This window comes from Chanodichthys erythropterus, chromosome 13, assembly GCF_024489055.1.
Source record: "Chanodichthys erythropterus isolate Z2021 chromosome 13, ASM2448905v1, whole genome shotgun sequence".
NCBI lineage: Eukaryota > Metazoa > Chordata > Actinopteri > Cypriniformes > Xenocyprididae > Chanodichthys > Chanodichthys erythropterus.
The window spans coordinates 35328773-35342856 of NC_090233.1; the positions used below are offsets into that span (position 1 = coordinate 35328773).

A 14084-nucleotide genomic window follows, 5' to 3' on the forward strand; every position below is an offset into this window, starting at 1 on the left:
CATTCAGTCAATAATGGAATGATAATAAAGCCTTTTGGCGCCAGTGAATGTTAAAATGAACAACAGAAAGAGCTAATAGGGTGTGTACTTATTAATAAACCACACACATACAGATTAAAAGTCTGACACCACAATGTGATTCTGGTCATTTAAAATATCAATTAAACTGAAAAACTGAAGTTACTGAAGACAAAGAAGAGTGTTCAATATAAATGGTTTAGGGAAATCTGGTTCACAACAAAACCTGTTTCATTAGTGCTCTCAGAATTTGGACGCTCACTGAAACACAAACAGTTCTTTGATATGATGATAGATCTGATGCTCTGATGTGAATTATTATTGTTATTTCATCTCTCTCAGGTGTGTGTTTAGTAAGGAGTTAAAATCTCCCAGCAGTAGGGTGAAGCCCATGTCACCGTCTGATTTTCTGGATAAACTAATGGGAAAAACATCTGGATATGATGCTCGGATCAGGCCCAACTTTAAAGGTATTCCACTCCAATCTGCTGTAGCATAACTTCTGTTAAAAGCAGTTCACAAAAAAAATTAAGATGAGTATAGCAAGTGATGAGTGCATCAAAAAATTGCTCACATTTATGCAAATAAGAGGCAAAAAACAGTCAGTTACTGTGTGAGAATGTTATGTCTATCATACACTACCATTCAAAAGTTAGTGGTTTTTAATATATTTTAAAATATGGCAAAACTGTGATATGCCAAAACTTTGATGGCAAAACTGATTTTTCAGAATCATTACTTCAACCTTCAGTGTCACGTGATCTTTTAGAAATCATTCTGATATGCTGATTTGATGCTCAAGAAACATTTCTTATTATTATCACATTTGAAAATGGTTGCGCTGCTTAGTACAACCCAAATTCTGGAAAAGTTTGGACGTTTTTTAAAATTTGAATTAAAATGAAAACTAAAAGACTTTCCAATACATGAGCCAATATTTTATTCACAACAGAACATTTTATGCACAAAATGAGCTAATTTCAAATTTGATGCCTGCAAGTCTCAAAATAGTTGGGACGGGGGCATGTTTACCATGGTGTAGCATCTCCTCTTCTTTTCAAAACAGTTTGAAGACGTCTGGGCATTGAGGTAATGGGTTTCTGGAGTTTTGGTGTTGGAATTTGATCCCATTCTTGTTTACAGCTGCTGAAGAGTTAATGTTGCTCTAAAACCTTTATGTACCTTTCAGCATTCATAGTGCCTTAAAAAACATGCAAGCTGCCCATCACGTATGCACTTATGTACACCCATACCATCAGAGATGCTGGCTTTTTAACTGAACACTGATGACACTTTGGAAGGTCTCCCTCCTCTTTAGTCCAGAGGACACGGCGTCTGTGATTTTCAACAAGAATGTTAAATTTGAACTTTGAAACAGTTCATTTTAAATGAGCCTTGGCCCACAGAACACAACGGCGCTTCTGGACCATGTTCACATACGGCTTCCTTTTTGCATGATAGAGCTTTAGTTGGCATCTGCAGATGGCACAGCGGATTGTGTTTACCGACAGTGGTTTCTGGAAGTATTCCTGGGCCCATTTAGTAATGTCATTGACACAATCTTGCCGATGAGTGATGCAGTGTTGTCTGAGGGCCCAAAGACCAGAGACATCCAATAAAGGTCTTCGGCCTTGTCCTTTATGCACAGAGATTTCTCCAGTTTCTTTGAATCTTTTGATGATGTTACGCACTGTAGATGATGAGATTTGCAAAGCCTTTGCAATTTGACGTGAAGAACATTGTTTTTAAAGTATTCCACAATCTTTTTTCACACTCTTTCACAGCTCTGCCTCTCTAAGACATCATTTTATAGTAAATCATGTTACAGATCTGATATCAATTAACTTAATTAGTTATAGAAGTTCTCTCAGCTAAATCTTTTCAAAATTTCTTGCTTTTTCAGCCATTTGTTGCCCCCGTGCCAACTATTTTGAGATCTGTAGCAGGCATCAAGTTTGAAATTAGCTCATTTTGTGCATAAAACTGTAAAATTTCTCAGTTTAAACATTTGCTATGTTATCTATGTTCTATTGTGAATAAAATATTGGCTCATGTGATTTGAAAGTCTTTTAGTTTTCCTTTTATTTAAATTTAAAAAATGTCCAACTTTTCTAGAATTCAGGTTGTATTTTTGTGAAAACTGCAATATATTTTTCACGATTCAGTTTTGTATTTGAAATAGAAATATTTTGTATTTTTTTAAATAAATGTCTCTGTTGTCAGTTTTCATTATGCACACTTTTTTTTCAAACACTGACTAAACTTTTGAATGGTAGTGAATATAGTTGTTTTATTGACTGTATAGTAAAAGCAATTGTAGACAATACTGAAGACGACCACACTCACTGTACATTTTACAGACACAACACCAAAGCAGTAGCCTTCTTGTGTTGAATCTCCTTTGTACTATTTTGTACTTCCCTTCTGCTGAATCCTGCTGATGGATGAACACATAAAGCTGGAAGGACATTAGGAGTCTGTCCACTGGTCTTTCTCTTGTTACTCCTCTCATTCTCACTCTCTTCTTTCAATGATAGCTTCGTCATTTTTAAACATCATATAAGGCAACACAGAAGTAAGTAAAAAGTGCTGTTGCAGCTTAATCTCTTGTACATAGATTGTTTTGGCAGGAACTCTGCAAAAATGTGATGTGGTCAGCAAAGAATATATTTACATTCTCTCTGAGCCTTGCATGTGAAAAAGTGCTGCAGCCTGAAAACACAGAGCAACATAAGATCTCATTAAACTATGTGGCCCCCCATGGGTTCTCTATGGTCTATTTTTTCCCTTCCCCACCTCACACAGACTCCCAGTGACCATTCAACAAGAGAAACGCACAGGCGAAAACCGACAGAATACGAGACTTTCAGCCCCAGACGATGAGAATGATTTCAGAAACATGCAGGATACGGCTGTCAGCTCACGCTAGATTTCTCTCCGTAAAACGTGTCACAACAGCCTCTGTGAGGATTTGTGAGCGGCATTTTCTTCGTTGGCATCAGGGCTCTTTAGTTTGCCATGCTGTCCGCTCGAGTGCATGCTAACCCAAAGACCTAAATAAGTCTTTTCCTTTCATTCTCTTGCTTATGTCTTTTAAACTGAAATTTCTTTTTTATTTATACTTTTTTTTCCCCACTTACTCTCTTTTTCTCTCATGATCTCTCTCTTGCATTTTCTCTGTGGGCGTCTGTGAGCTCGTGTATATTTCATATCTGTTCTACATCTCAGAGATGTGGCTGTCAGCATGTGTGGGGGAATGTCCCCTCTGATAAGCTATATATAAATCGCTAATGTCATGAACGTTAAATCAATAAATAAAATGCTGCAATCAAATATTTACAGAGCAGCCGAGTGCTAACAAAACATATTGACTAAATCAGCATAGCCAGCCGTATAGTTCTTTTTAAGTAAATGATGCATTTTACAGTTGTCTGGTTCACTATGGGCTTTTCCTGTTCATGAAAATGCTTCATCACTTGTAAATTGATTTAACAGTCTTGGACAACCTCTTCAGTATTTTGTCTTGGAAACATTCTGTTGCTATTTGCCGCTTTATTCAAGACACTGAAGCTGACACAGCAGGTCACTTCTGCTTGAATTATTTATCTAATCTAATATGTTAAAATGGTTGACATAAATGTTGAGTTTTCAATAGTTTTCCTTTAGGCCATGTGCATGAATCACATTCGGCTTTCAGATTCCCGTTATCTTTAGTCGACTGTTATTCCTACTGAAAAACAGCTTGAACCAGCCTAAGATTATTTGTTAATTTTAGCCGGTTTTCCAGCCTGGTTTGCTGGTTTTTGAGAGGTATTGGCCACCTTTCAGTCAGTCTAGCTGACCAGTAAAACACCATGCTGAACAGGCTAGACCACTGTAAACCAGGTAAGAAACAGTTTAGGCTGGTGTAAGTTTTTTAAAGTGAGATGCTAATGTTTCTTACAATGTTCTTTTTTTTTTCCAGGTCCTCCTGTAAATGTCACCTGCAACATTTTTATCAACAGTTTTGGTTCCATCACAGAGACCACCATGGTACACCACACACACACACACACACACACACACACACACACACACACACACACACACACACACACACACACACACACACACACACACACACACACACACACACACTTTTGTTTCACACTTTTGTTTTCATCGACTTAATTTTATTTTTATTAAGTGATAGGAGTATCAACTAGAAGTTAATATTGAGTAACTGATATTTTAGACAGAATATATTTTGTTTACTTTTCCCTCCACAAACAAAAATAGTCGCTTACTGAGCCATATACTTGTAATTATTTGTAGTGAACACAGAAGTGGAGTGATATTGAAAGTTCCAGTGCTATTATATGAAATTAGATAGATAGATAGATAGATAGATAGATAGATAGATAGATAGATAGATAGATAGATAGATAGATAGATAGATAGATAGATAGATAGATAGATAGATAGATAGATAGATAGATAGATAGATAGATAGATAGATAGATAGATAGATAGATAGATAGATAGATAGATAGATAGATAGATAGATTAGCCAATCTTAAACTTAGGTACAAACATCATATGAACAACACATGGCATTTTACACCGTGTCATTATATATTTAACAAAAATAGAGCCAAAATGTAAAAGCCATGGGTGACAAACTAAGTACACCCTATGAATCAATTGCTTGCTTTTAGCAGCAATCATTTTCTGTATGTCAGTGTCAGTCTCTTGCATCATTCTGGAAGACTTTCGTCCCTCTCTTCTTTAAAATGTTGCTTCAGTTCTTTGAGGTTTGTGGGCATTTGTTTATGCACAGCTCTCTAAAGGTTCCGCCGCACCATTTCAGTCTGGTTGAGGTCTGGATTTTGACTGACCAGTGCAACACCTTGATTCTTTTTCTTTTTCAGCCATTCTGTTGTCGATTTGCTGGTGTGCTTGGGATCATTGTCCTGTTGCATGACCCAGTTTCAGCCAAGCCTTATCTGTCAGACAGATGGCTTCACATTTGACTCTAGAATACTTTGGTATACAGAGGAGTTCATGATCGACTCAAAGACATCAAGGTGCCCACGTCCTGTGAAACAAGCCCATCACCCCTACACCACTGTGCTTGAGAGTTGGTGTGAGGTGTTTGTGTTGATATGCTTTGTTTAGTTTTCGCCTAACTTGCCGCTGTGCATTATCTCCACTTTGGTCTTGTTTGTACAAAGGACATTGTTCCAGAAGTCTTGAGGTTTGTTCAGATGCAACTTTTAAAGCCTAAGCCGTGCTGTTGTGTTCTTTTTAGAGAGAAGAAGCTTTCTCTTGGCAACCCTTCCAAACATGCCCTACTTGTCTTTTTCTAATTGTATGGCATGAACTTTAACATTTAACATGTTGACTGAGGCCTGTAGAGTCTGAGGTGTAGTCATTGGATGTTTTGCGATTTGTCTGCACATTGTACACACCCTGACCTTTGGGTGAATTTGCTGGGACATCCACTCCTGGGAAGATTGGCAACTGTCTTGAATGTTTTCCACTTCTGAATAATCTTTCTTATTGTAGAATAATGGACTTCAAATTGTTTGGAAATGGCTGCATAACCCTTCCCAGATTGATGGCATCAACAATGGCTTCTCTAAGATCGTTGCTGATGTCTTTCCTGCCTGGCATTGTGTTAACACACACTCAAAGACTCCAGACCAGCAAACTGCCGAAAATTCAGCTTTTATAGAATTGGTCACACTTGCTGATGATCAGTTAATCAAAGGCATTTAATTAGCAGCGCATGACTGCTGCTTACCCTCTTAATTCCTATGGAAGCAGTAAGGGTGTACTTAGCTTGTCACACGTGGCTTTTCCCTTTTTTTTTTTTTGCCTAGTTTTTGTTAAATAAATAATGACACGGTGTAATATGGCATGCGTTGTTGTTCGTCTGAGGTTGTATTTACCTAATTTTAAGACCTGCCAAGGACCAGATGATTTTTTATTATGTCCTGATACATAAAACCATAGAATTCAATAGGGTGTCCTTTCTTTTTCACATGAATGTAGATAGTATTACATATTTACCTGGAGTTGCCTCAGTTGCTTTGTCATCTGATAAATTTCTGAACACTAACTCATCAGGATTATCGGCTGAACGTTTTTCTACGGCAGCAGTGGAATGATCCACGGCTGGCTTATAAAGAGTATCCAGACGATTCCCTGGATCTCGATCCATCCATGCTGGACTCCATCTGGAAGCCAGACTTGTTCTTTGCCAATGAGAAAGGCGCCAACTTTCATGAGGTCACCACGGACAACAAGCTGCTGAGGATTTTCCAGAACGGAAATGTTCTGTATAGCATCAGGTGCAATATCATCCCCTATAGATAACATAAATCATTCCAAACTATTACATGAAAGATCATCAGAAATGTCTCTCTCTCTCTCTCTCAGACTCACTCTAATTCTGTCGTGTCCTATGGATCTGAAGAATTTTCCAATGGACATACAGACTTGTACTATGCAGTTAGAGAGCTGTAAGACACAGCATCATCAGCTCATCTCATTTTTATCTCATTTCTCTTTTATATGCTCATTATTCTCTTTGTCTTTCTCTCTCTAGTTGGCTACACTATGAATGATCTGATATTTCAGTGGTTGGATGAAGGCCCAGTACAAGTGGCTGATGATCTTATGCTGCCCCAGTTTGTCCTGAAAGAGGAGAAAGACCTGGGATACTGTACAAAACACTACAACACTGGTAAAGCACTAAATACTGCAGTACTAATGCTTCAACCTTAAGTACAGCACTATTGTGCACTGTGATGTACAGTAAAATGCTGTTGCAATTCAACCATTATTATTATTTTATTTCATATAAGCAGTCAAATATTTCATAAGTCTGTAGATAATGAATGTTATAAGGAATAATAATGGCAAAAGGGTTTTTTGAAGTAAATTGAATTGATGCTTCCCGTACAAAACTTGCCACCATTATAGGATGCTCGGATATTGCTTTTTCTAAATGGGTTCTTACAATGTTGCTATGGTGGTTTGAGTGGTTGCCAGGGGGTTGCTATGTGTTTAGTTAGTAAATAAATATAAATGATGCTTATTTATTTTTACTGTCTAACATGAGTGTGTGTTTCACCCAGGTAAGTTCACCTGTATAGAGGTGAAGTTTCATCTGGAGAGGCAGATGGGTTATTACCTGATCCAGATGTACATTCCCAGCCTCTTAACAGTTATCCTGTCATGGGTCTCCTTTTGGATTAACATGGATGCTGCCCCGGCCCGGGTTGGGCTGGGCATCACTACAGTTCTCACCATGACAACACAGAGCTCTGGATCCAGAGCATCACTGCCTAAGGTGGGAGAGAATCTACTTTATCCATCCATACATTCATCCATCAAGTCATTACTTACTCACCCTTATGTTGTCCCGTATGACTTGTTAAAATTGTTTTTTTTTTTTCCTTCTTCTGTATATCAACAGCATTTGACAGATTCTTATTGTCTGTTGAATCCAGATTATTCTTTTAAAGGATTAGTTCACTTTAAAATAAAAATTACCCCAAGATTTACTCACCCTCAAGCCATCCTAGGTGTATATGACTTTCTTCTTTCTGATGAACACAATCAGAGTTATATTAATAAATATCCTGACGCATCCAGGCTTTATAATGGCAAGGAACAGTACCAACAAGCTCAAGAAAGTGCATCCATCCATCATAAACGTTCTCCACACAGCTCCGGGTGGTGAAAAAAGGACTACTGAAGTGAAGCGATGCATTTGTGTAAGAAAAGTATCCATATTTATCTAGCTTTCACCAGACCACCTTCCGTATTCAACTTATGAAGAAAGTGTATCGCCTCTCGCAGTTCAAAATGCTTACACTATGTCCTATGCCTTCCGTATTCAACGTACGGAAAAAGCATAACTGACATGAAGGATGGATGCACTTTCTTCAGCTTCATACTCATTGGTCCCGTTCACTGCCATAATGGCATTATAAACATTATAAAGCCTGGATGCGTCAGGATATTTATTAATATAACTCAGATTGTGTTCATCAGAAAGAAGAAAGTCATATACACCTAGGATGGCTTAAGGGTGAGTAAATCTTCATTTTAAAGTGAACTAATCCTCTAACATAGACAGTGTTTGCATTAACAGTGTTGTGTGTGCATGTGAACAGGTGTCCTATGTGAAGGCCATTGACATCTGGATGGCTGTGTGCTTGCTGTTTGTCTTTGCTGCTTTGCTGGAGTATGCAGCAGTTAACTTTGTCTCTCGGCAACACAAAGAATTCTTCAGACTGCGGAGAAAACTACGGGAAGAACAACGCTACAGAGCTGTGAGTGGCAGTCATAAACTCTCCTCTGTCGTACACACGCGACATGCTTTGAGTGCCCTTAAGATACTGTACAGCCACTGTGATCCTTTGATCTGTTATGAGAGCAGTCTGCTGGCCCCCTCCAGAGCAGAGAGGGAAGGTCAGGGATGGCATAAAAACTATGTCATGAATATTGCATAGAGTAATACTGTTCTTTCCACATAAAATGTGGGACAATGTGAATGTGGGAAAAAAGTGAGAGAGCTGCAGAAATTTAAATATGGAAAATGTCCCAGTGTTGCGGAATACTATATGCTTAGCTGAACTGATAAATTAAGCATCATTTCTCTTTTAAAGGTGCCCTAGAATTTTTTTTAAAAAAGATGTAATATAAGTCTAAGGTGTCCCCTGAATGTGTCTGTGAAGTTTCAGCTCAAAATACCCCATAGATTTTTTTTTAATAATTTTTTTAACTGCCTATTTTGGGGCATAATTAGAAACGAGCCGATTTCAGGTTGCAGCCCCTTTAAATTGCGTGCTCTCCGCCCCCTCCCGAGCTCTCGACTCTATCACAGCATAAACAAAGTTTACACAGCTAATATAACCCTCAAAATGGATCTTTACAAAGTGTTCGTCATGCATACTGAATGCATGCGTCGGATTGTGTGAGTATTGTATTTATTTGGATGTTTACATTTTATATTGAATGAGTTTGAGGCTGTGCTCTGTGGCTAATTGGCTAACACTACACTGTTGGAGAGATTTATAAAGAATGAAGTTGTATTTATGAATTATACAGACTGCAAGTGTTTAATAATGAAAATAGCGACGGCTCTTGTCTCCGTGAATACAGTAAGAAACGATGGTAACTTTAACCACATTTAACAGTACATTAGCAACATGCTAACGAAACATTTAGAAAGACAATTTACAAATATCAGTAAAAATATCATGATATCATGGATCATGTCAGTTATTATTGCTCCATCTGCCATTTTTCGCTGTTTTCCTTGCTTGCTTACCTAGTCTGATTATTCAGCTGTGCACATCCAGACGTTCTGCCCTTGTGTTATGCCTCAATCGTGGGCTGGCATATGCAAATATTGGGGCGTACACACCGACTGTTACGTAACAGTCGGTGTTATGTTGAGATTCGCCTGTTCTTTGGAGGTCTTTTAAACAAATGAGATTTATATAAGAAGGAGGAAACAATGGAGTTTGAGACTCACTGTATGTCTTTTCCATGTACTGAACTCTTGTTATTCAACTATGCCAATATAAATTCAATTTTTAATTCTAAGGCACCTTTAAAGTTGAAATGTGTAATTTCTGGGCCACTAGCTCCAGCAAATGGAATTGCTAAATTAATAATTGCATTCAAACAGGTTTTCTGAACTTTAATATATTGGTTGGTGAGACAGATGCTGCCCCAAGCTCACGCCATTGGTTAATCCAGTGTTGTTAGATCAAGCTGGTTCGGGTGCTCAAATAAACAAAGCAGTATTTTGATAGCACCACAGACAGAGCAAGTGTTTATACTGTTTTGGGGGAATTCAACCTAAAAATGTCTTTCTTATAGATTCTAAATATTAAGCTTCCTCATTTATTAAAGGAACGCACTGTTTAACTCTAGAGGAGTTGGAAAATTAGCCTATTTTCAATTTAAGTGGAGTGAAGACAGCATTTTAACATTGAAAATGTTCTTAATTTTTAAGCTCTAAAAATGCATTTTGTGTTGTTATACTCAATGACAATGGCTATAAAGGTAAATCTCATTAACATATTTGTTTAATATTTTACCCAAAAAGAAAACAAAAGTTAAATTCAACAAATACTATATTTATGTATAAATGTAAGTAATGTACCTATCAAAACAGTTTTTTAAGAAATGTAATTTTACATGTATTTTATTCAGCAAAGATGAATTAAACTGATCAAAATTGTTTTAAATAATTGCTGTTCTTAACTATCTTTTCATCAAAATGTATCACAGGTACCATAAAAATATTAAACATAAAAATATTACAAATATTTGAGCAATAAAACAGCATATTAGAATGATTTCTGAAGGATCACTGAAGATTGAAGTAATGGCTGCTGCAAATGAAGCTTTCCCATCAAAGGATTAAATGTAATTTGAAATATATTAAAACAGAAAACAGTAATTGTAATAATATTTCACAATATTACTGTATTTTTGAAATAAATGAATGCAGCCTTGGTGAGCATGAGAGACTTTTTTCAAAAACATTATAGTTACAGACCCCAAACTTTTGAACAGTATTATATATACACAGTATACTATTTAATTGAAAGTATATAATTCGTTTCTTTAAAATATGTGAAAAGAGTGAAAAAAATACAAACAAACCCTTAAGAAAAACATCCAGATGCATTATGCTAATGAGAATGGGGTGAGGGTCAGGGTAATTGAGCTTGTCATGGAAACTCTCACAATGCACTTTTAATGGTCCTAAAAATAGGCTTCATTTTCTTTATGCTATATAATTACTTTACAATTTTTCTTTTGATTTTTGAGGTGTATTATGACCCAGACATGCCCTTTGTCTGCCTGAAATAGGAGGCTATTCCCAGACTCCTCTCAGGAATTTTTGTCTGCAGAGATTGCAGTTATTTCCCTTTCTTTATTACTCTGCTCTTAACCAGCTGAGAGAACATTGTGGCTTTCTTTTGGACACAGCAGACACTGTCCTGCCAATAAGAGGAGAAAAAATAAATATTACACTATCCTGTCCTTTTCTATTCCTCCTCCATCTTCCCTCTATCGCCCTGCAGGGCAGGCTGTGTGTGTATGTGTGTGTATGTGTGTGTGTGTGTGTATGTGTGTGTGTGTATGTGTGACCCAGTGGGTGAGTTGGTGGCACTGTGCCCCCTCATTTGCCTTAGGGATGCCGTTAGGCATGTAACATGCAAACATGCTTACACACTACTGCACTCAAGCTTTAAGGCACATGCACATATAAACACACACACACACACACACACACACACACCATATACATGTGGTGTTAGCCACATACACACAAAAAAAACACACACACACACTCTGACTGGTTGTTTGGTCACAGCAGCACGGTGCAGTAGGCTGTCTGATCTCATGTGCCTATACACAACATGATTCAACACAAACGCACCTAACCGGATCTCATACTCAAAAAAGCATCCTTTCCCTAAGGAACAAATACGCTGTCATTGTTGATCTCTCTCTCTCACACACACACACACACACACAAAAACATGCATGCATGCACGCTCAAAACAAATTTAGGCTAAAAAACAAATAGAAAATGCATGTATCTTAGACAGTAAATGCATTGTTTTAAAACACTAAACAGTTCAGAGTGCAATCTGCCGCCTGGCTTAGTTACGTCTTGACAAATTAAAGATATAGGCCTAACTGTAATGTACATGCCCACCAGAGACTTTTAAGGTACATTGTGACCCTGTTTCAAATCTCTACTGCCTGGTTACGGAGAAGCCGGGGAGTGCATGGGAAGAGAATATTTTATTGTTTGAATAAATGATGAATCCGTTTTTAAATATCTTTGTATTGTGTTCAGGCCTCTGGTCAGGCTGGAGGAGCAGAGATGAAGAACAAATGCAACAACGTCACAGGGAGCACACCAAGCAAAAGTGCACAACGCCAATGCAGTGCCTGTGCACGGGTATATGCACCCACAAACTATATATTTACATATACTTCACACTTTGATATTGAATACTTGATTCTGATTGGTCAATTGTGACATTGAGCTTTCTAATATCTTTATTCAATGACTGCTGTTCGTCTGGACATGATTGATGTCAACATAACTGCTACTTTCTCCCATATTGCTTTGCTGTCTTTCCCTTGTCATAAAAATACAGTTAACAAAATTAAGGTTTACTTTTTATCAGTTAAAGCAAAAAATAAACAAATAAATAAATAAAAAGACACACATAAAAATAATTGGATGAGAGAATTTAAAATAGAGGAAGACATTTTACATTGTAGCTATACATGTTAGCTAACTAGCCCATAAAAAGTTTGTAAGACTTGTAATGCATTTCATGTATATTTAAAATATTAAAATATATTTAAAATAATTCAATTTATTAAAACACATTTTCTTAGAGGATGCTTTCAGCTAATCTAAGATAAATATTTCAAATCAATATTTCATGTCACCCCTTCAAGGCCCCAATATTTTGTGATAACTGACTTGAATGTTCATTGTCCCTCATGTATTCACATACTTTCATATATACACCACTGTTAAAAAAGTTTGGTGACAGTAAGATTTAGTTTTTAAAGGACTGCTTTTATTCATCAAGGATGCATTAATTGATCAAAAATCAGTAAAGCTATTTATTACCAAAAATGTTTACTTCAGAAATGTTTCTTGAGCACCAAATATCTGAAGGATCATGTGACACTGAAGACTGGAGTAATGATGCTAAAAATTCAGCTTTGCTATTTCAGGAATAATACATTTCAAAATGTATCAAGAGAAAACTCATTTTAAATTGTAAAATTTTCACACTGTTACTGTTTTTATAGGAATGTTGATCAAACAAATGCAGCTTTGTTGAAAATGAGAATTTTTTCAAAACCATCAAATTTTACTGACCCCAAACTTTTGAACCATAGTGTATTTTTATTTTTCTTCAGGAAGAGCTGTTAGCCTCACAAAATCAAGACCTGTACTACAATGGATATGAGATGGACACCTGTCTGTCTGGGGACGGGCCTCTCTCTGAGGCTGCTGCTATGTTTGCGGGCCTGCCGCCTGGCCACATTCTGTTTGACATCCGCCGGCGCTTCGTGGAACGAGCTAAACGGATTGACACCATCTCACGAGCCGTCTTCCCACTCAGCTTCCTTGTTTTCAATGTATTATATTGGTTCACATATAAAGTGCTTAGAAATGAGGACATTCACCCTGCCCTGCAACCCTGACTGCCTTTACGACTTCTGAACTTCCGTGTCACATTTTGTAAGTCAGTTAAAATCCAGTTTGAGGATAAGATCCTGTATCAAAGACATTGAAAATCAAACTGGTCTAGGAAAAGGTGCAACACGTTCTCTCTGCATGAGTGAGCATATATGCATGTCTAAGACCACTTTTACCAAGAGCTAAATAAATCTTGTTTATATGCAGAATGACTGAATCACTCCTCAGATGGTCTTTTTTTTCTTGCACTGAGCACATTTGTTCCTGTCTGTTATTAAAAATAAATGTTATAAATTCTTCCTCAGGGCTGTTTTCTTAAAACCTATCAGCAAATAAGCACCAATTCAAGAGACTATAACATTTTCAGTGCAAAGGACAGCATAACTTTGTGGTCATATCAAGTGGTGTTGGTGATGGGTAACGAGGAAGGGTTTGTTTATTGGTTTTCTATTTTCTAATCATGCATGTACAGATATGAGAAAGCACGAAAATCTCAATACTAAACTTTCATTTTATTGACATGCATCAAATTGGCTGTAAAAAGTGACAAATGTTTTAAAATATTAACAGACTTAAAATATTTTATTCAGGTTGATCCAACAGTGCCTGTACTTTTTTAAATGAATGCCTTAAGACATCTTTTTCTACAGCTGTCGAGTGTTACAATTGCTCACATTCATTTTTTAACGTGTGGCAATGCCCCCTCCTTGTTTTTGTCTCTAACTACACAGAAAACTCAGCAAGTGCCTAAGAAAAGATTCATCTTTCACTGTGGGATGCATAATTTGCTTTACCCCAACAGCAG

General features: G+C 37.1%; 1 protein-coding gene across 1 annotated transcript; it reads left to right on the forward strand.

Moving 5' to 3' along the window:
• The first annotated feature begins 409 nt into the window (after positions 1-409).
• glra4b (glycine receptor, alpha 4b) lies at positions 410-13284 on the forward strand. The gene is made up of 8 exons (XM_067406514.1): positions 410-488; positions 3983-4050; positions 6130-6353; positions 6442-6524; positions 6611-6748; positions 7143-7357; positions 8187-8349; positions 13010-13284. The coding sequence occupies exons 1-8, from the start codon at positions 410-412 to the stop codon at positions 13282-13284; spliced, it is 1245 nt and encodes a 414-aa protein (XP_067262615.1).
• The last annotated feature ends 800 nt before the right edge of the window (positions 13285-14084 follow it).

Bases quoted from the DNA above. Each gene is read 5' to 3' on its own strand.
- glra4b (XM_067406514.1), top strand. From the start codon at position 410: ATGTCACCGTCTGATTTTCTGGATAAACTAATGGGAAAAACATCTGGA. The intron at 4,051-6,129 runs GTACACCACACA...CTAACTCATCAG, and splicing joins CCATCACAGAGACCACCATG to GATTATCGGCTGAACGTTTT. The intron at 6,749-7,142 runs GTAAAGCACTAA...TGTTTCACCCAG, and splicing joins TACAAAACACTACAACACTG to GTAAGTTCACCTGTATAGAG.